The sequence below is a fragment of the Meleagris gallopavo genome, chromosome 17 (assembly GCF_905368555.1).
Source record: "Meleagris gallopavo chromosome 17, MGAL_WU_HG_1.1, whole genome shotgun sequence".
In the NCBI taxonomy this organism is placed as follows: Eukaryota; Metazoa; Chordata; class Aves; order Galliformes; family Phasianidae; genus Meleagris; species Meleagris gallopavo.
Genome location: NC_139420.1, coordinates 6,080,400 through 6,102,009, shown reverse-complemented (window position 1 = coordinate 6,102,009; position 21,610 = coordinate 6,080,400). Strand labels below are relative to the sequence as shown.

Below are 21,610 nucleotides of genomic sequence, written 5' to 3'. Positions count from 1 at the left end.
AGGGCTCCTCTTTCTCTAGCAGCTAAGCAGAGCCCGGTTTTCCCATGCAGAAGATGCAGTGGGTCATGAAGGCTCCTAGAGATGCTTGGCAAAACATCCCCATTCCTTGGGTATGGAGGAATGTACGGCAGCTTCTTCTTTATGAAGAACGAGGGGGCATTTCCATCCTGAAGCAAAACGGAGGCACTGCACCGTGGTTTGGGGGCACAGTGCTGGGCCAGATAACTCCACAGCAGCCCAGCAGAAGGGAAGAGCACAGCCTCTGCCCTCTCAAGTGGCAGCTCGTGGGAGCTGCAGGGCCTCCTGGTGTGCTGCTAACCTTGAAAGCCTCTGTCTCACATGTCACATCCACCAGTGACAAGAGCAAGCTTACTGCAGATTAGAGGAGGGGAAAGTCAGAGACAAGAGGGTTGGGGGTGGCTGGTTTACCTATTACAGGCAAAAGTGGGCATGGGGCTATTTTTAGCCTGGAATGGGGTGTATTTATTGTTTCAGTCAAGGGGAGAAGAGGGACTGCCTCTGAGATTCCTCCTGCAGCACCACCAGCACCTCTGTGAAGCCATGGTGAGTGCTGGGAGCCACAATGGGAACAGGCAGAGTCCGTGGCACTGTGTTCTCATTGGGATGGCATTAGTGGGCAGAGAGTGAGGGAAGCTGCGGGGTCTGGTGGCCAAGGGGGTAAGCATGGATAAGCCCTACACTGGGGTAAGCAGATGCAAAGCATCCTGCAAGGACAGGTGAGGGCAGAGAGGTGGCTCTTATGTTGGTAGCACTCTGCAGAACTTCCTGACAGAGAGAGGCTGTTTGGGGGCAAATGCTGTCTTTTTCTTTTCCCTTCCCCCACGCAGCTAGGGGAAGGGCAATTCTGTTCCTGAAACCCTCCTGCTGTGTTTTCTCTTGGTAGAATCCTAATTTTCAGAAGGGAAAAAGCTGCATGGATGTGTATGACCAAAAGTGAGGGCGTTTCTGGTTGATTCAAACCTCAGTGCAAGGAGATGGCATTTTTTAAAATATGCAAATACATTAATTAGCGCTTTGCTCTTAGTGAGAGGCTCAGAGCAATAAGGAGATATCCAATGACCACAGTCCTATGTGTAATCCCAGCAGCGTGGTCCTGAGGCCGAGCAGATCTCAGCCTGGGCTCGACTGCTTTATCCACCACAGCCGAGAAAGCAGAAATTTCTCCAGCTCCTTTCTGCTCCAACCTATTTGGCCAAATTCATCAGGAAAGCAAAGACAGATCTGTACTCAGAGCAGAAATCTTAACGCTTCTCAGCAGCTCAGAGTGCTGCACGTGCCCACAGAGCAGCACGTGGGGAATCACCAGGCACCAGCCTCACGCTGCCATGAAGGACTTATTGCTAAGCACTGCCATGAAGGACTTATGACTAAGCACAGGGTGGTTCAATGCTTTTATTCCACACCATAAAAAGACAGTAAGTGAGTGCTACATACTTGAACCCCGCAGGCACCCAAGAAAGCCAAGAAGAGGATTGAAGGTGCGAATTCCAATGTCTTCTCCATGTTCGAGCAGGCCCAGATCCAGGAATTCAAAGAGGTAGGTGGATTGCATAGAAACAACCGGGGGCCCTTGATGCAATGTGACCTTCAGCTCTTTCCTCAGTGCTTTGAGAACGATGACAGCCAGCTTGCAATAAGAGGCAAAGTGCCCATTTTTTGAGTTGTTTTATTTTAAAAGTGAGAATAACAGCTCAGTGACATTGTTAAATGTGGAACTGCCTCAAGGCATCCTGTGAGCTTGCTCCCATGGTTGGAGGCTCGAGTTATCCTCCCAGTTTGATCTCATCTCGGTGTGAGAGGGCAAGGGACAGCTTTGGGGTTGGGCTGCCATAGGATGCCATCACCCCAGGGCATGAGTGAGGGGTACAGAAGCTTTTGCAAAGGCTGTTGGGTCTCTCTGTGCTCCCTGCCCTCCTCGTCTGCTTCCAGGCATTCACCATCATGGATCAGAACCGAGACGGCTTCATCGACAAGGCAGACCTGAGAGATACATTTGCTGCACTTGGTGAGCCCCCATTTAGGAGCCTCTCCTTCCAAGCAGCTCTGACCATATTAGACCAACTAAGTGCAAAACCAGCTGTGAGTCCTCGTTTAGCCAAGCCCCAGTGGTTAATTGCATCTTATGTGTGTTTTGCTGAAAACCTGACCCAAACCATTTTTGTTAGCGTGGTGAATCAGAGCAACTCACAGAGCAGTTGGTGTTTGACCCTGTAGGTACTAGACAGAACCTGCACCTGGATTACCCAGAGCCAAGTGCTCTCTTCGTTCTCTCTTCAATAAGCACCTGGATGTTCCCATCCTGCAGCATCCTGAGTTTATGGGCATTGGGAGGATTTATGGGGATCATAGGAAGCTGTAAAGCCACAGCTGGGCTCTCTCATCACTGAGGCCAACACAAACTGGTGATAGGCCTGTCCCGGAGATCACCCAAACTCAGGTAATAGGATGCAGGCTTTCAGACCTGTTCATTTCACCCATGTATAGCCAGGTTCAGGTACAGCTCCCACTGTCCTCATCACTACAGCAAAGACCTTGTCACCAGGTCCAGGAGAGCCCATAGTACTGCTATTTTTGCCCAAAAGTATCTTCTGAAGATCAGGCTAACCCCTAGGACAGTGGGGCAGAGGAACAAAGCAGCGCAGCTCAGTCTCTCAAGTTTGCAGCTGGTTTCACCCAACACTGCTCTTTCTTAGGGCGCCTGAATGTGAAAAACGAGGAGATTGATGAGATGATCAAGGAGGCACCCGGCCCAATCAACTTCACTGTGTTCCTCACCATGTTTGGGGAGAAACTCAAGGGTAAGAGGGAATCCGGGGAGCAGGGATGGGCTTGGCAGGTGCTCACCTCACACCACCACTGTGTCCTGTCCCATATGGGGAAGCCACTCAGCTCCTGGGGCTTCCGAGCCCTAAGGGTGAGACCCCAAGTGTCTGCAGATGTCAGGTGGGAGCAGAGGAAATACAGGTAGTGCTGATCATGGTGTGCAGAGCCCAGGAATGGGTCAGAGGTTGTCTAAGCAAAGCTGGGTAGGAGCAAATCTCTGTGCCCCAGCCATTCAAGTGCCATTCATCCTGCCATGATGCTGCTGTCCCCACAAAAAGAAGGGACAGGAGATCCTGCAGTGCCCTGTGCGACTGTGACCCAGCTGCATCCCTTATCACTTATGCAAGCTGAGGCATGCAGCCTCCCTGCAGATCTCCTGGAGGCCTCACAGCCCCAGGGGCCTCCGCCTGGAGCTCTATAAATACACACAAAAGATTAGATATGCACTGGATGCCAGGGAGGAGGTGACACAGCCTGCTCTGTGGGCATACCACAACCCTACATCTGCTCCTTTCCATGTCAACACATACAGTCCAAAATGGGATTCAGGCAGAATCCCCTCACCCTCTAAATCCCACTGCATTTCATAAGGGGGTTGTGGGAAGCAGGAGGCTCCTCCTGGCTGCTTCTTCCACTGCTTCCAATGGTCATGGATGTGATGCCCACAGGCGCTGATCCAGAGGAGACGATCCTGAACGCATTCAAGGTGTTTGATCCAGAGGGCAAAGGGCTGAAATCTGCCTAGTGAGTGCAGGGGAGTTTGAGGGGAGGGAGGGTTTGCGTTGAGGCTTCCTCAGTACCCACCACACTCTCTCATTTGCAGCATCAAAGAAATGCTGATGACACAGGGCGAGAGGTTTTCCCAGGAAGAGGTATGTGCTCCTGCTCCCACCCTCCATCCCTGCCCATTCCCATAGGTTGATCCTGCTGCTTTGGTACTGGGTCCTCTTGCCTCTCACAGTGCTCAGCTTGGGGTCTCAGTTTCCTATTTAAAAGGGAATGGCAGAGCAGACAAAAATGTATTTCCAAGAAACCAAGAAACAGTATCCCACCAGAGCCCCACTGGCCGCCTCTCACCTCACAGCAGTTTTGCTGAGCAGGGTGCAAGAGAGATGGGGCCTGGAGCTGGACTCAGTGAACCTTATGGGTCCCTTCCAACTTGGGATATTCTGTGATTCTTTGCCCCTCTTTATTCCCTTGGATCTGAATGGCTGCAGGATGGGGCAGGTGCACTAAAGCTTGTACAAACCAGGCTGAGCCCTGAGCCCCAGCTCCTGGCCAAGGCCCAAACCCTTCCTGTGCACCCTTTTCACCACAGCTCTTTCCTGCAGATCGATCAGATGTTTGCTGCCTTCCCTCCAGATGTCTCTGGCAACCTCGACTACAAAAACCTCGTCCACGTCATCACACATGGAGAGGAGAAGGACTAATCCATGGATTCAGCACTGGGGTTAGCACTGTGGGATCACCTCCATGTGGGTCACACTGCAGGTTCCCTTTGTCCCTCTCCCTGGAGCTGCAGAGCTGTTCTTCATGGGGATAACAACCCAGAACAGCAGCCACATACAATAAAGTGCATTTTGGTGAGAGTAAATCCAACTGCTGTGTGTGAGCAGTGCTTGGGGTTGGCTGGATGCATTGATGTGGCGTGATGTGATGTGTTGACAGCTGGAAAGACACTGTGCCATCCCAGGGCAAAGCCATACCAAAATATGACCCACAGAGCTCTTGAAGCACTGAGCTCCTTCCAGGAGATGGAACAACGGTTGGGTTTGGCACTGCAGAGGCACAGAGGTTTGAGGACAGGTCTGTTTATTTAACACAGCACCACCAGGCTGTCATGCCTTGATGTCGTTCCTCCCCTTCTTGTCCGCTCTGACAGCACTGCCTTGCTCCTTCTGGTATTTCGGGAGAAGCAGCTCACGCAGCTGAGCGTGGTCCAGCGGTGCCTCAACTGCAAAACAAAATGGCCACCCCCTCACACACCTCACCACACGGCTGCCATACCCAGCAGGGAGCCAGAAGAACATTGCAAATGGGCTGATGGTAGGACATGGTCCCTCCTTCCCTCCCCCCTCATACACTCTGTATGGGAACTGTTGAGTCACAGCCTGAACCACTGACTGAGCACCTGGGGAAAGGACCTGGTCAGCCCTGGGAGCACAGATGAAGCTAATTCACCTGTATAATTGGAAGGGATGGAGCCTGGCTGCACCTCTCTTGGACCTCATTTAAGGGCTGACTGCCGCTGGGAAAGGATCTCTTTCTGGATCCCTCCTTGGTGGAGTTTTTCCCTGCAAACCTGGAATCTTCTGATACAGGTAAGCAGTCTTCTTCCCTTCCTTTATAGCACCTTTCTATCATGCTGATCTTTCCACCATTACACCTCTGGTGAAACACCTTTCCCCATCATATTGATCTGTCCGATTTGCTACACACTCACGGGCATCAGCAGCATCAATGGCACCTAGCAGGGCGGGAGGTGGTGGGCAGAGGTGGGCCCGATCCATGCCATGCAGGAGCTTGGTGCCACCCAGCAGGGGATTGTTGAAGGACTGGGCTGTCAGCGAGCCATCAGCCTCTGTGTAGAGCAGGATTGACTCCATCAGCAGCAGCTCATTGGTCTTCTTCTCCACCAGACCTGAGTAAGAAGGAGCACAGTGCTCACAAACATTCCCCAGCAAGGTTTCCCTAAGGTGGTGCCATCAGATGGATGGTCTCCTCAGGGACCAGGTCCCCAGGTTGGGCCCTGTGCCCAGAGCCAAGATGGGGCCTGGAGATGTGTATATAGCCAGGTTAGCTCTTAAGTTTGCGTGGAATTTGACATCCCAAATTCATACTTCTCAAGGGTGCAATGGGTCAGGGAGAAAAAAAAAGGATGAAAATGAAAAAGAGCAAGGGGAAGGGAGACAGAGAGCCACAGAACCACAACTCACCTAAATACTGCATCAGATTCAGGTCTGTGATCTGCCCCTTGTCTCCAAGCTGCTCTCTGATCTTTGTAGCATCACAGTTGTTCTCTTTGAACAGGACCTCAATGGCAGATTTGAGCTGGCCAAGGACTTTGCTGCTTTCTTTGCATCTGTCTTCATAGTCATTGGCTTTCTCAGTGTTTTGACTGAGCTCTTCCTATCAGCAAAGGATCTGAGAGGTATCACAATTGCTCTCTGCTCTTTCCTTCTACCCTAGTGCAGGCCATTTCCAGTTTAGAAACTGGAAACATCCCAGGAGGGGTTGTGGGGGGAAAAACAATCTATGAAGGAGATCTCACACTCTCCAGCTTACAGAGAAGACCCCCAGGCTTTGAAAAACCAGGGCTGGCCGGAGATCTGCTGCCATCAAAATCTGAGACATTTCTGCCCATGCTTTTTCATTAACTTTCCAGAGCAGCATTGTCAGGACCAGACTTTCACCCTCAGGGTAATGAGGAGCTGTGGGTGCCCCACCCCTGGAGGTGTCCAAGGCCATGGATGGGCCCTGGGCAGCCTGAGCTGGTAGGTGGCAACCAGCACATGGCAGGGTTGGGGCTGGGGTGTTTGAGGTCCCTTCCAACCCAACCATTCTGTATATAGATCAGTACCCTCTATCTCTGCAGGTAGAAATCCCAGCCATCCTACCTCTAACTCCTTCAGGACATGAAGGCTGTTGGTCTCTGTGTTCTCCTGCTCAGTCGTGAAGAGAGTGATTTCATTCTGTGCAAACAGAAGCACATGGAGGGGACAGTGGCTGCCTGTCCAACAGATGTGCAGAGCCCGGGGATCATCCCCGTGCCCTGGGAGCAGGGTCACCCCAACTGACCCCCCTGGGGACTACTCCTCAACAGGCAGCATTTCTTGTTCCAGCCAGCTCCGCATAGAGTCGAGGCAGCTCTTAAGTCTCCCTGAACTCCTCCTTGTGCAATATTTTTGCTGGAAACACGGTGGCAGCATTGGGACACTTTTAGCTTTGAGCAGGCACCTTTCTGCATCTGGGAGCCCTTCACTTTCACCTAAGATGGTCTGTAAGTCAGAACCTGGTGTAGGAGCAATGCTGGGCACATGGAGGAGGGAAAAACAGCCCCGACCCTGATGTGTTTTCTGCAGTAGGTATGGAGAGCCTGGGAGCAGGACTGCAACAGACCTGGAGGTTCTTGATTCTCTGCTGCAGCTTCTCCATCTCGCTGTTCAGCTCTGTGGCATAGCTGAAGTAGGCAAAATTCTTCCCCTCCTTTTCAATGAAGCCATCCACAAGTTGGTCGATATTCCCATTCTCTGCCAGCTCCAGCAGTCTCTTGTATGTCACCTCCCGGCTCTCAAAGCTTTCCCCTTGGCTTCGTTTCATCCTCTGGGCTGTCTTCAAGGCTGGAGGGAAAGACAGAGAGGCTGAGCCACGTGTATCTCTGCTGGAAGAGCCTCTGCCTATGAATGGGGGAGATGGGGAACTTGGATCAGAATAAATACAGTACCGCCTAGAGATTAGATAAGGAAGCCACAGTCTGCATGGGAATGGGCAAACACAGCAGGACTTAAGGAGCCATAGGTGCACATAGGAATCACTTCCCTGCTTCCCCTTCCCTCTTTCTGCACCAAGGGCACTCCCAAACAGTGCTCCTAGCCCCAGACTGTGTCTTTGGGCTGCAGTGCTCCAAACTGCTGCAAGTAGCCTCCTTGCTGGCCTTGCAGACTCCTGGTTTGCAGCCTCAGCTGCAGGTGATTTCTTGTACGCAATACCTTCCTTCTTTTTGGCCTGTTCCTCCAATTCAGAGCGATCTGTATATTTGGCAAGCACAAAGGTTTTCAGCTTGTTCTCCTGGTCACGGATCCGTTCTCGTTCCTGCAGCTCAATGTTGTACTGGGCAGTGTTTTGTCTGTGCCTTTCATTCATGGCTGCAATCCTTGCCAGATACTCTACCCTGCACACAGAGAGTTGCATCATGCATAGGTGGAAAGAAGCGCAGATAGAGGGATTTGTATTCTTGTAGCCAGGCTATATAGGACCAGAGCTGGCCTCTGCTCCAAGTTCTTGTGTAAGGTCAGGTGGGACTCAGAGCAAAGACAGCTCCCTGGGGCAATTCCCTTGGCAGAACGGTGAATCCTCTCTCAGGAGTTATAATGGTTTCTCTTTACACTGATAGCAATCACTGAAATTGCCCTCAATGCTGAACTGATGAAGACTCAGGGAGCCACATACCGCTGCTTGTGTGCCTGCGTGCCCTGCTCTATGGCAGTATCCATCCTCCTTTTCTGCTGGGCCAGGTGTTTATGGAGCTTTGAGTAGAAGTTGTCCAAAGTGGCTTTCTGAATTCGAAGGTTTTCGATCTCTTCTTGGAGCTTATTATTGATGGTCAGGATGGTATCAAAACGCACAGTGACCTGGGGAGAGGGAAGTAAAAGGGCTCTGCCTGGTACAGAATCTCTGCTGAAAGACACTGACCAGGGCCAGGACAAACACAGAGAAAGAGATGGGATATAGGACCTGCCCTGTTCTCATTGCAAATCATGTGAGGCACCAGTGAGCCAGGCATGTCATAACAGAGACCTGATGTTGGCATTGCCCAAGGTAAAGTGGCTCTGGGCTGCTCAGTTTTATCACAAAACAGGTGCACACCTTCAGGCTTCTTGGCAAGGAACAAGTGCTGCATTTGGGTCACCAAGCTTGAAGGAGCTTTTGAGGTACTCTGGGAGCAGTGAGGGGACAAGCTGAGTCCTTTGTGCAGCTTGTAAAAGCCACATGCATCTGCACTGTTAACCTTAGTACTGATCAAAAAGCATTTTGTACGGGCTGCAGCTTGGCCCTGAAACTCTGCAAAATGTTTGCTTACATTGTTCAAGTGCAACTCCAGTGTCTGAGTCTGGTTTTGGAGCCATTTGCTGCAGTTTGCTTGCTTCACTTTCTTTGTTATCACGTTTTGCCTCTCAACCTTCTTTTGCAGCTCTAGGATCTGCACAGAGAGAATAAAAAAAAAGAAAAAGTATAATCTCCACCCCTACAATCTGGATTTTTGTCAGAATGCTCAGCCAAAGAAAATACCCTCTGTTGACCTGTACTACAGCAACCATGTCCTTAATGAGCTCATGGCTATTGAAGCATCTTTGATCCAAAAGGATCCCATTCTGCACACTCAGAAACATAAACTGTAACAAGAAATTTCTTTATTTTCATATCACTAAGGAAAAGCAGCTGTATCTGGAGGGAAACTCAGTAGGTGTTGAACTCAGCAGCACTCTGTGTAGGGTGGAACAGGCAATGAGGATGGATTTTTCATATCAGTCCTCACGCAGGCTCCATAAATAAAGAAAATGTTTGGTAGAACAGAGCAGCTGACAGTGGAAATAAATCCATGAGAAGCATGAGGTAGTTAGAGAACTCTGAGGCTGGTGGAAGTGTTATGATAGCCAGGAGATCCTGAGATCCTAACTGAAAGTCAACACAGCTATGGGGCTTCCATTATGGGCAGCTCTGCAGCACCTCTAGCAGCTGCCAGTCACATATGTCTCTGCTCTGCTGTACCATGCTGAGCCAGAGAGTGGTTCAGATGTTCTCACCTCATTGTCCAGCTCAGACACCAGGGCTTTTCTGTCTCTAATCAGACAATCATACTGATCCTTGGTCTGCAGAAGGCATTTCAGCTCCTTGCAGTTTCTGTCATCGTGAATCATGTTTCTCAGGGACCTGATCTTGCTCAGCGTTAATGACATCTCTTGGTGTTCTTGCTTTAGTGACTGGATTTCTTTTCTGCAGAGGTAGAATAATAAACGACATGAAGCACATCCCTCCTGCAGGGCTGGGATAGGTCCTTGTTCCACCTCACTGCTGAGGTCCCCAGGAGGTTTTGGTATGGAGGGACTTTCCAAGCCAATGGAGCCCAGTGAAGCTGTACTCACTCCTGAGTTTGCATTTGTTGCCTCGTGCTAGCACCGAAAGATTTTCTCTTCTCCACGGCTATCTGGAGCTGTTTCTGCAGCCTGTAGAACTCCATCTGTATCTGCCTTTCTGTCACAGGGAAGTCTGAGGGTGTGCGCATTAAACTGGACCCTCTCAGCTGCCACAGAAAGGGAAAGTTTGGTAACTTTAGAAAATACAAGCAATGGTTCATTTGGACTCAGGGTTAAAGCCATCCCCACCTTCAGTTTTTTAACATATACCCAGCTACTCATCACAATCTCCAAACCTTCACTGCCACCTAAGTACCCATCAACATGCCAAACACTGAGCCAGGCAAACAAGCCATGAGTTCTCTCCTTGCCACACCACAAAGCAAGGTGTTGGCCTTGACCAGTGCCAACCTCTGATGTATTGGTCTCCCACAGCATCCAAATCTCAGGGTATGGCCCCATGCCTGATGCAGAGGATGAGATCAGCCTCTACAGTCACCCAGCACCTTGCTAAGAGGCAGAGGCAAGAAGTCTGGCCCTGTTCAGATCACACCATAGCATTTAGCTCTGCAAGTTGGGTTCTGTCTCCACTGTGAAGTCCAAGCTGGAATATTTATTTGGTTTTTACCTTTGAGCTCTTCATTTTTCCTGTCTAACTTCACTGTTCACTCTGCGGAGACTTCAGGGTGAGAGAAGGAAGCCTTCCGGGGGACCACCTGTTTTCAAAGGGGAGAAATGAAGTTGTGGTGGTGCTGGCACAGAGGTCAAGGCTGCACCATCCTGCCCTGCCCAAGCACCTACTTGCATGCTTGGCACATGAAGTATCTGTCACAAATGGCAGTATGATGAATAAAAGGAGAGCATTTGTTGTGATGTCATCACCAAACGCTCTCCTCTCACTGAGTTTATAAGTAGGGGGAGAGCAGATGGTTCCAGCTCTTCCATCCTGCTTGGTACCTGGGTTTCTATAGACATTCCAGCAAGGCCAGGCCCCCTCAAGCCAGCAGGCAGAGCCCCAGGGGAGTGCACTGGAACAGTCATATGTAGACATCACTTCTGCAGGGAGTGCTTCACCCCACGGGGCTCCAGCTGAGGAGGGCACAAAGGCTGATCCTGAAGCCTGCAACCCCCAGTATCCATGGGTGTCTCCCTGTCCCCCTGATACTGCTGTCAGTGCTTACCCTGCTGCAGGATGCTGCCGTTCCTCTCTGGCAAGGCAGTGGGGCTGCTGCTTTCCTAAGGAAAATCTCTTTTCCAGTGGGAAGTGTAGGAAAGATGAGACCCAGAATGGAGCAGGGAGGGCCAACGGCTGGTCCTTGGCTTCCTGGAACCCCGTTCTGGGCATAAAAAAACTGGTGCTGGGCTGGTTGCTATGGCAGCATCTCTGCACCACAACACGGATGGGGACCATATGGGAACCACACCAGGACTTATGATTTGGAAACCACCCCTGAAAACATCACCAAAGCCTGTGCTGTGACATTCTGGTGGTGTGTGCAAAACAGGTATAAACCCTCATGGTACCCATTCCTATTTCTGTCTGCAGACTTTGATTCTATCCTGAGATCTGTGGCAGAAGCACAAGATAATGTTGGAAGCTGCAGCACGATTCTGGGTCCTGCAGCCCTGGTGTAGCTCACTCAGCTCTGGGATGAGGATGAGCAAAGGACGTCCGCATCCCACTTTGCACAACTGCGTCCATACTGATAATTCAAGGCAACAAGCAAAGTCCCTAAGTGGCTCATGGTTCTTGAGATTGTGCCTCCTAGTTATCCTGGATGAGCTAAAAAGCCAGCCACCGAGTCCCAGGCTACTTCCAGATAGGATCTGTGGACGCATTTAATTGGAAATGATTTTCATGGAAGAGAGCAGATTGTGGTTGGTTTCCCTAGGCTTGGACTAGTCCAGCCTCAAAACACACCCCATATCATTCATCTTTGTGTTCCTTCTCCATGCACCAATTGTTCAGTTATGAACAAGTGAGTAAATTAAACTATTGAGGAGGAATCTGATTTGGTAGAGTCCGTGTCTGTCACACTCACTGTAGAAGCATTTATTTTACTAAAGGGAACTGCTTTCACCCAAACAATGCTCCGCTGTCAGAACTGCTTTGAGTGAGTGTGGCTTCATTGTCTGATGGACCTTCAGCTGGGGTTGAGAAGAATGGCAATCAGAGCAGCATAGGATCATTTGCAACAACAGAATCCAGCAATCTTCTAGAAGAAATAGGAAAAAAGTAAGTTTTGGAGCTTTTTCACTTTAACCCACCTTCCCTGACTCAATAGACACATTTAGCACTGACTGACATGGAGAAATTATTTCTTCAGCTGAAGATTTGGGGTCTAATTAAAACTGCTTGAACTATTCTAAGGGCTATATTCTGAGTTGTGCAGTCAATGTAAATCCTCCCCGAGTTCAGCGATATTTACACAGATTTCCTTATTTCACCTGGGCCAGTTAAAAAGTGGCTGCAGGAACAGCCAGACCAGGATGGGTCTCATCTGACCTCACCCACCTGCAAGCGTTCCCCAAATGTCAATGAAAATCTCTGGGGTAAGCTGGAGAATCAGGCCCACATTTTCATGCAAATGTAATATATTCATGTTATTTAATCCCTATTTATAACAAATCCAGAACTTAATTCTACTTAACCCGTCTTTGGTGTTTGACACATGAGATTGGTGAGTCAGAGGGCTATATATGGAACTGTCAAAACTTTCTCTTTTCCCCCCTCTAAAAGCCTGGATTAAATCATAACCAATCTGCTATCAGCTCCAGCAGCACCACTGGGAGGACTGGGAAGATGCTGGTTAGAAGCAGTGATGGGGAACTGTCAGCTCAGCCCAAGGATTGAGGACAAAACCAGACAGAACTGACTCTGAATTCAGTCACACATGGTGCATCATTGCCGAACAGGCACTGACAAGGCTGCCAGGAGAAGTGGTGGAATCACTGTCCTTGGAGGTGTTCAAGGTGTTGTTTGAGCATCTGAAACAACGGCACAAACATCTGATATTATTTTTCTTACTTAACACTCAAAACAGAAAAAAGCAAGAGCCAAATATGCCAGGCACTCTAAAAGTGCATTTTTCATGCTGATAGTTTACAATGTGAAAATAATGAGCACTTCTCCATCGTTAGAGATGACAAAACAGTGCAGCGGCTTTCACCTCTCAGGAGGTTTTTCCAGGCTGCAATGGCAGCAGGATGGGATGGAGATGTCTCTACATGGGCATATGACTCCAGATTTGAAGGGTAATTGCTGTTAAGCGAAGGGAGGGCTGGCTGCTGGCTGCACAGCTGGAATTGCTCATCACTCCAAGGAAACAGTCATCATCATTTCCTGCAGATGGGTTTCTTCTGAATTGCTGACATCGAGTGAAATGTGGTTTCCAGCAGCGAATTGGCTCCTTTGTGGCACTACTTAGTGTTTTTTTAAAGGGTTGTTACAGGGTTGGGTTCTCTGAGACTTGACTTTGTGAAAGCAAAATTCTACTGGAGGTTCAGCCCCCCAGCAGAGCCTAATAGCAGGGATTTGCTCCCTCATCTCTTCTGGCTTACTGATGTCTCTGCTTGCAGTGGGTTCACTGTGCTGAATTATTGCTCCAAGGCTGTGAGGGGGAAACATGGAATTGAAATAGCTGTGGACACACTGCCAGAACCTGTTCTGCCTGAAAGCAAATAAAGGCCTCCGAAAATTTCTCTGGCTTAGGTCAAACCTGCGTCACATCAAACTGTTTCAGAGGGATGCAGCCATTTTACAACCCAAAACCAAAGCAGGATGCAGCCGTGCTCAGGGATGGAACGCCCAGCGCAATAGCCCTGAAACTCTGCAGTAGAAGATCTATTTCCAATCAATCATTGCTGATTGCTGTCCCATGCAGTGTTTGTGATAAGGACTAAGAACACCTCATTAGCTGAGCACGCTTAGGAAGTGGCTCTGGGCAACTCAGAATTTGTCTACGTAACATCACCCAGGGAAACTAGTTTGAAATAACATTTAAAGGCAATTAATTAAACTGCTGTATGATTGTTCTGCACCATCTGCACACAGTTTATCTTATTTCACTTTTTCTTCCCAAATTAAATGAAGGCCACTTTATTGCTGAGTATGGCATGGGTGTGGGAGGAAATAGTCCTGGAGCACCAAGGAGTGCAGGACAGACAGAGGGATTCTGGAGGATCTGCATCCTGCTCCTGCTCACACAGTGCTTTTATGGACAAATCAGACCTCTGGGAGCTCTTTCTGTGTCCCAAATCGTGGCTTTATGGCAGAAGTGTGGGGACCCTGGGCAAACCCAATGGCAACTTCAGCATGAGGAAGGAAACTGTGTATGTGCACTGGCTCTACTACTGATGTGGCGATATGAAATCTCTTCTAAGTGGAGACAAGGCAATAAGTGCACTGTGCAGATTTAGGACATGTCTCCCAGTAATCATTCACTCCTGGCCCTTCCATTTTTCTGAGCAGAGTCTCAGAGTGGTGCATGCTGAGAATAGCCACTTTCCCAGCCTGCCTCTGGCTCCTCGGCCCTTCCCTGAAGCAGGAACAGATTGTTCTGAACACGTTGGTCCCTTTGCCATTTGTACAAGCTGGCTGGTTTTGCTGTTTATTGCCACTCACTCAGCAATGATCTTTTACAAGCTTGAAGCCATTGGCTGTTTCCTCTCCACTGCTCCATGCCCCATGCTGCACATCCAAGGCATTACAAGCGACACCATTTTGGTAACACACAGTTGTTACTCAAGAGTTTAATTAAGTGAAAGCTTTAAAAAGAAAATTCCAAGAGTTCAGGCTGTATATTTCTTTTCAGAGCTCAAATCTGGAGTGACTCCCAAGGAAATGTAGAGGTGACACTAATCAAAGTAGAGTTATAGTGATTCCTGCAGGGTGTTGAGCTCTGAGTTAGCACACTCGATGGGATGAGTTCAAAGCAAGCTGCATGGCTTGGAGCTGGATTGGAAGACAGCGTGTTTGCTATGCTACTTCTTCGTGGCAAATCTTGTCCACTCCCATCTCCCATCAAACATAAGGACCCCCAACCTGCCATTCATAGAATAATAGAATCATAGAATGATGAAGGCTGGAAAAGACTGTTGAGATCACCAAGTCCAACTCTAACCCACCTCTACCACATCACCAACCATGTCCCTCAGTGCCACATCTCCACTGTTCTTGAACACCTCCAGGGATGGTGACCTTACCATCTCCTTGGGCAGCCTGTACCACTGCATTAACACCCTTCTGGAGAATAACTTTTTCCTAATATTCAAGTTGCTTCTTCACCTCTGGACTTTCACTTCCCAAAAAGCTCCTGTGTGGCCCATGTCAGCATTTTATTGCCATGCTCCGCACCCAAGGAGGTGCTGATCTCTTGGTGCTGGGTCAGGAGCTGCTCTTCCTTGTGCAGGGCTTGGGGTGTTGTATCAGTTCTGGTGTAGAACCAAGAGGGACCAGAATTTATTCCTGCTTCTACTCAGAGAGAGGAAGATGAGTCGGCACGATTCCTGGTGTTTCATTGGTACCAGACACAGGAAGGAGCATCCTTCCAGCACAGTGGCAGCATGGAGAGACACAGCCCAGTGTCACCATCACCACTGGGACAGGAGGAGCCATCCAACCGCCTGCACTCCAGCACTGAGCTGACTGTGTGGGAGCAGATAGCTCTGTTCAGAGCTAACGAGGGGGTGACATTCCTCAAGGAAAATGAAACAGCTCAGCCTGACAAAGCTTTGCTCTCCGGGATTTTTCTGTTAGGAACAGTGGCTGGAAATTTCCTCTTGGTGACACTGACACCAACTGTTCTTCTTTAGGGAGGGAGGGAATCAGGCCTGCTGATATTCGATGCCAAGCTTAGACTGGGATAATGATAGTCTGTGCAGGTTTCTATAGTTTCTTAGGTCACTTTGTAAACATGAATTAATCTTAACAACGCAGCTGCAAGGAAATAGGGGTTTTATTTTGCCTGTTTACAGACAGGGACACTGAGACATGGGACATAAACATGAAATAGGAAAAAAAAAGGTAGCAGAGACTGAGAGTGAGCCCCGGGCCCCAAAATCCTTCTCCCTTCCTGACCGTGCTGCTGAGCAGTCCTTCCCACACAACGCATTCGGTAGCATCATTTCGTACCAGCCCAAAATGTAACTCGGTTTTATATTTAGCTGCTGGGTTTTGTAAAGGGATGTTATATAACAGCCCTCAAGTGTGGCATTTTATAATTTACCAGCTCCATTTGCACTGCTTCTACAAACCCGCCTGTGCTCCCCGGCTCTGCACAGAGCCCTCTCTCTCCTTTTTCTGTGCTGGAAAAATATTTCACCCAGCACTCATTGGCAGTGGCAAAGCCACATGGTGTGCCATCTCTCCAGCAATTAGTGAGTCTCCAGCTCCAGTTCCATTGCCGAACTTTTGCTCCTGCATAGGAAAGGAAGGAAGAAGCTGGATGCATCCTTGCTGGTGGAAATTCCTCTTTGGATTGCAAAATTGCCCAATGGGCTCTGAAATCCTCAGGGGGAGGTTGAGAGTATCTCTACCTCTACAGAGCATCCTGCCTATCCCTATGGAAAAAGCAGCGTCCCCAAAGTCGTGTGTGGGGATGACCTTCTGGACAGGAGAGCATCTCCCTGGAAATACCAGCCCAGGGCTTTGCATCCTGGTGGATTCACATGGGCAAATGCAGAAGGGCTGTGGCACCAGGGAAAGGCACAACATGGCACAGATTTCCACGTCAGAACTGGGGCTTTGTGCTCCAGGCAGGAGAAATCCAACCCTAAGGCTGCACAGTACCTGATGCTCAGTGCTACTGACAGCCTGTCTGGTCCCCTCTGGATCTTCCACCCCAGTCTTGTGCCTTGAGAATGTCCCCCATTGTCACACACACTCATCCCTGCACACATCCCCTTTCTGTGGCTGTCAGTGAGTTAAACACAGACCTGCTGGAGGGAAATTCCAGGGTTTTACACCCAGCCATACGCTTTTCCAATGCATTATTTCATACCTCAGATAAATTGGAGCTTACTCAAGTTTTGCTACAGTCTGCAGTGCCAGAGGGGGAAGAGGAAATGCCCAAAAACTCCAGATCTGGAGCTGAGAATGCTATTTTACTAAAAATACACCTCCAGCCCATTTGGGTGCATGAGTACCTCCAGCCTGGGAGGTTTCATTTCAGTCACATTGCCAAATGTCAGCGTCAAACAAGTGAAACAGAGGAGCATTCATTAATCACATGCTTAATGGCACAGCATTTAAAGTCTGTGCTTGAAAGGAGCTGGCTGCAGCCTCGTGTTCCTGCTGCACCCATGGGACATCCCACATCCTGAATGGCTCTTCCATTAAAAGCAGAGAACACATGTGAAATGGGCCACATTAATGAGAGCAAACAAACAAGGGGAGAAGAGTTGCAGGAGTGTCTCTTCCTCCATAGACAAACATAAGTAGGCAAAACCATATGGGGGAGTGTGAGAACAGAGTTGTGGGTTCAAAAGCGTCCCTTTGCCTTGCACTTAGCTCAGTTCCATGGGGTGAAAGGCTGAACGCAGGGCTTTGCATCCCGGACTGAAGACCTTCTATCTGGGAAGGTCTTTGCTGCCTTGTGTGGCAGTAGAGCTATCACAGCATTCCATATTTACAGGATGTAAATCATCACAGAAAGAAAGACAGCAGAGGAGATGGTGCCCACTTGCCTTGATGAACCAAGCCCCACAGGGACAGCACTGGATCCTCAGCCACAGGCACTGACCTTGCTGCTGAGTGTGCCACGCACGTGCCAAATCACAGCTGTAAAGGGAGAAAAGTTCAGCTGAAAAACACAGCTTACTTCTTAACAAAAGAATAGGGGGCTGCTATGTTCCAGCTGAAGCCTTTCCAAAGAGCCAGGTGGGACTTTTTCTATATATATCTAAATAAAATTGTACTGTTTCTTTCTGGAGGGGGGGAAAAAAAAAAAAAAAAGCTCTGGCATCTATCCCACACTGAGAAAGATGTTCAACTGAAGCTGCACAAAAGGCGGTCACTCTCACCAGCACTTCTATTGCCTCCAGAAAGCCTGACGCATGGATTCCAACCCAAAGATGAACGTCAGCTGCCAGGTCCCTGAGGCTCTCTTTCGACCTACATGCTACCAGGAGCAAAGCAGCCAAGGACATAGAGTTGTAGAATCTTTAAGGTTGGAAAAGACCTTTAAGATCATCAAATCCAACCATCAATCCATCGTCACATGCCCATGTTGCGTTGGGGAAGGGACGGTGTAGGGTGTGGATGCATGGGGCTCAGCTGACCCCACAAGGTTTTCCCACCTCTGGAGGTCCTGCACCTTCTCCGAGTCCTCATGGTTCAGGTTGGGAAGATACACTTGGGGAGCATCCCGTGGAGAGGTTCATAGGAGAAGAGGTTCAATAACATCCCAAAAAGTACATTGAATTCTATAGACCCCACCCACAATAAACCCAAAGCCCTGGAGATCATCCCCTGGAAGAATATTAATTTGACAACAAGATTCAATGATATATTTGAACCCTAAATACATCTTTGATCAACCAAAGCTGTCCTGGCTGCAGGCTGACCACTTTCCTGTGTTACTTTTTCTTGTTTTCCAAAGGAAGAAACAGACTGCCTGTGCCGTCAGCCCCTTGTTGTGGGGCAAGTGCTGACAGTCAGCCCTTCAGCTTCATTGCAGCTCCACACTGCTCATAGGCACAGAGCTGAGCTTTCCCCACTCTGCAAACATGCAGTGTGCTCTCATTGCAAACAAGGCATCTGCTTTTAAAAGGAAAAACCACACAGAGTATAAAACACGGAGGGAAAGAAGGGGAAAATTGAGCTCCTGAAAAGCAGAGACTGGAACAACAGTGGCAAATTTCCAAGGCTCCTCTTACTCTGCAGATTAATTTTTCTGATTTGGGTCTCATTGCTCCATGGCCTACATCTGTATAGAAGCATGTACCATCCTGCTGTCCTGTGAGCTGCAAGGGTTTCTCCTTCCTGCTGTGCTGAGCCCACAGCCCCTCACCAAAGTGTGCCTGGGCTCTGCCCAGCTCAGGGTGCCTATGCTGTGGAGGTCCCTGGTGTCCCTCATGTCATCCAGGGCCACTCAGGGCCACCTGCTACAAGGGTGTAATGAGACCGCGGCTCAGCACAGCTCAGGCTGAGGATTTCAAATGAATGAACTCAGTCATATGCCTACACTCTCAGATGGATAATCACCATTAATTATCCAGGCTTGAGCTCCAGCCACACTCTCAGGAATCTTGGAGATGCTGTGCAGGGACCCTAGCAGTTGTCCCATTGAATGTCACAGCCGAGAATGTGTCCCTCCTTTCACCTGATCCCACCTGGCATGCTGGCAGCAGTGGGTGCCCTGGGAAGTCCAAGCCATGTGGACAGACCCGAAGGGCATCCAGGGCTGGCTTCAGCCACACTTTCTTCCAAATCCTTTTGTACAGATTTTAGCACAACTTTACATAACAGCAGCCCAGTTCCTGAAAATCTGCCAGCCTTGCACACAGTAAGCAGGAAGGAGGAGGTGAGAACAGAAACAAATAAATAAGCACACGTGGCAGCTACCTCCACAGCAGACCACTTTTCAGATGATGTATGTAAGCAGAAAATCCAGGTGCTGGACAGCATGCAGTGGGGTTGCTTAGGATATTCAGGTCAACAAGAGGAACAAAAAGTGGAGCAGGGAAGTCACTGCCTTCTGGATGCTTGTCATTTGTCTCAAGCATGGGGACACTTTGCAAGCACCCGCACCTCAGATAGCCCACATATTGCATCCACATTTCAAAATCCCCATGGGATCCAGGGCACTCATGGAGCAGAGGACATCTCTCCCTTGCTCCTGCATCGCATGCTCACTGATGCATCTCCCACCAGGGTCTGCAGAGGCACAGTCGCTGTTTGAACAGGAGCAGATCAGCAGATTTCATCTCATTTTCACTTTCCTGCTCCCCTGGCAGCTCTTCTGGCCCTCCTTTCTTGTCGGTTTTAATTAGAGAAGCAGCTCATCCATGAAGAAGTTCTGTGGGGGTAAAACCAGAAGAAGTGAAGAAAGCAGCCAGGTCCCAGCCCAGCTTCTTGCAGCACTTTCTTTAAGCCTCATGTAGCTGAAGCTACACAAATTGTCCCTCTTAGCCCCGCTGATACACAATTCCACCACCTTTCCCTTTGCACGTGGTGTTCACCCCACCATGAAACATCTGAAAAAGGGCTAAAAAACCACTGCTGAGTGCTATGTACATTTTTCCCTTTCCCCTCCAAGAATGGCTCAGCTGAGCCTTTTTGAAAGACTTCAATCCGGTTACGAAACTCAAGCTTTGGCGGAGCATGGAGATTCCTGACCAGAGGAGAAACGGGGCTGCTCCTTGCCAAAGCCATGTCAACTGATCTGCTGCGCCTGCTCTCCTCTAAAAGTAGGACAAAGTCTACATTAGCCCCATTACTTCCCTTTTTCTAAGTAAAGAAGCAGATCTCCACCACGCTGATGCTCAACAGGGGAGGGATGCGCCGATCAACAGTGTCTCCAAATGGCTCTGGTTCCTGACCTGGCTTTAAGGTTGGATTCATACATAAATTCACTGATAGGGTGGAAGCTGCTGTGTTTTCATAATCCAAATAGCTCTAGCAGGGAAAGTCTTACTGTGGTCACTGCAACATCAGAACAAAGTGACTTAGGATGTTTTTATTGGCACTATTTTTGGCAGTGTGAACCTTCCAAAACTTACCAACTGCAGATTTTTCCATGCAACAATACCTTTCAGCAGAAACGCATGAAGCATGTCAACTTTGACCAAAAAAAAAATAAAGTAGGAGGGGAGGAATGGCAAATTACATTTCTCTCATGTCAAAATAGCCTGTCTTGAGATTCTCCAAGCAGAATCTTTTAACATTTTTTATCAAAAATGTGATTTTAAAAAACTTGCAATGGACTTGTCATCATTGCTGGCAGTTTCCTTCGGTGGGAGGTTTCAGACAGAAGGCAGCTGCTGAGATGGAACCGCTCAGCTCAGTGGGGACCAAGGCTCCCACGCACAGGGTGCAGCAGTGATGGGGAGTGCAGAGAGCCCTCTGAAGGCATCTGACTGCTCTTGTCCAGGGATAAGGTTTCTTTGGGTTTCCGCATGTGGCAGAGTCCCTGCTGAGCAAAGCCCAGGCTGTGCAGAAAGCCCCGAGCTCCAGGAAGCTGCCTACCTGCAGTGTGTATGTTTTGCTGATCCTCACACTGCACGTTTTGTAAATAAAACATGACACTAAGAAAACACCTGACTCTGCGTCATCACCTCCCTCCAAACAGGATGTCTACCCCTACGTCTCCAGATCAGCCTTGTGCCTTTGTCCACCTGCTTTTCTGTCTGACAAATGGCTGTTGCAACCCACAAACTCTGCAACGCCTGAAATGTGGGGGTCAGCAGAATAGTTTAGACACCAGAGGCAAAAGCACGCATCAAAAGTTGATCGGGACTGTAGCAGGCTGATATTTGGAAACACGCAGCAGGAGTTAGGAAAACACTGAGCATCTAGATAGGAAAAACAATATTTGACCTTCACATCACACCATCTTTGTTTTCTCAGTGTTGAAGAGTCCATGTAGGTCTTTGTCTGAAATGTACACAGACACACTGAGTTGCACAGACCTAGGAAATATGTAATCCAAGGCAAGGGGAAGCGTGGGCAACTCGCATTTCTTAGGATCCACCTACATACAGGAATAAAATAAGGAGCTTTTCATCATTAGCTGCATATATATACATGCGTATGTGTGTATATACAGGGTATGTACATACATTATACATTTAGTATATGTATGGTTTTGGTATTATGTACATGTATGTACAGATAAATGAAATGTTCTTTATGTCACTACTGAATGTAGGTGGGCATTACATATATAATATCTACATTTTTATATGTGGTC

The 21,610-nt window shown here is 48.9% G+C and overlaps 2 protein-coding genes and 2 long non-coding RNA genes across 6 annotated transcripts; 3 read left to right on the top strand and 1 right to left on the bottom strand.

Annotated features, from left to right (window-relative positions):
• The first annotated feature begins 435 nt into the window (after positions 1–435).
• On the top strand, positions 436–4,443 carry MYL2 (myosin light chain 2). Its single transcript, XM_003210945.4, has 7 exons — positions 436–564; positions 1,469–1,558; positions 1,951–2,026; positions 2,715–2,819; positions 3,513–3,588; positions 3,668–3,716; positions 4,176–4,443. Exons 1-7 carry the CDS (start codon positions 451–453, stop codon positions 4,272–4,274), a joined length of 609 nt encoding a protein of 202 aa, XP_003210993.2. The 5' UTR covers positions 436–450; the 3' UTR covers positions 4,275–4,443.
• CCDC63 (coiled-coil domain containing 63) lies at positions 4,183–9,923 on the bottom strand. The gene is made up of 9 exons (XM_085238472.1): positions 9,708–9,923; positions 9,369–9,558; positions 8,645–8,764; positions 8,014–8,195; positions 6,964–7,735; positions 6,462–6,536; positions 5,781–5,973; positions 5,288–5,485; positions 4,183–4,798 (listed from the first exon to the last, which is right to left on the bottom strand). Exons 1-9 carry the CDS (start codon positions 9,917–9,919, stop codon positions 4,683–4,685), a joined length of 2,058 nt encoding a protein of 685 aa, XP_085094598.1. The 5' UTR covers positions 9,920–9,923; the 3' UTR covers positions 4,183–4,682.
• LOC146543174 (uncharacterized) lies at positions 4,752–12,575 on the top strand. Of its 3 annotated transcripts, XR_014886998.1 has the most exons (4): positions 4,752–4,890; positions 5,041–5,165; positions 10,134–11,934; positions 12,439–12,575. It is a non-coding gene; the product is annotated as an uncharacterized LOC146543174 (long non-coding RNA). The 3 variants fall into 3 exon arrangements; XR_014886997.1 differs by lacking the exon at positions 4,752–4,890 and having other exon boundaries at positions 4,893–5,165; positions 11,245–11,934; XR_014886996.1 differs by lacking the exon at positions 4,752–4,890 and having other exon boundaries at positions 4,893–5,165.
• LOC146543175 (uncharacterized) lies at positions 5,834–6,572 on the top strand. The gene is made up of 3 exons (XR_014886999.1): positions 5,834–5,995; positions 6,230–6,342; positions 6,444–6,572. It is a non-coding gene; the product is annotated as an uncharacterized LOC146543175 (long non-coding RNA).
• Positions 12,576–21,610: the final 9,035 nt, after the last annotated feature.

Coding starts and splice junctions, on each gene's coding strand:
- MYL2 (XM_003210945.4), top strand. CDS start 451: ATGGGGCTATTTTTAGCCTGGAATGGGGTGTATTTATTGTTTCAGTCA. Junction 1,559..1,950: donor AGATCCAGGAATTCAAAGAG/GTAGGTGGATTG, acceptor GTCTGCTTCCAG/GCATTCACCATCATGGATCA. Junction 3,717..4,175: donor AGAGGTTTTCCCAGGAAGAG/GTATGTGCTCCT, acceptor TCTTTCCTGCAG/ATCGATCAGATGTTTGCTGC.
- CCDC63 (XM_085238472.1), bottom strand. CDS start 9,919: ATGAACCATTGCTTGTATTTTCTAAAGTTACCAAACTTTCCCTTTCTG. Junction 8,765..9,368: donor TGTCTGAGCTGGACAATGAG/GTGAGAACATCT, acceptor CTCTCTGTGCAG/ATCCTAGAGCTGCAAAAGAA. Junction 5,486..5,780: donor GAATCTGATGCAGTATTTAG/GTGAGTTGTGGT, acceptor CTTCTTACTCAG/GTCTGGTGGAGAAGAAGACC.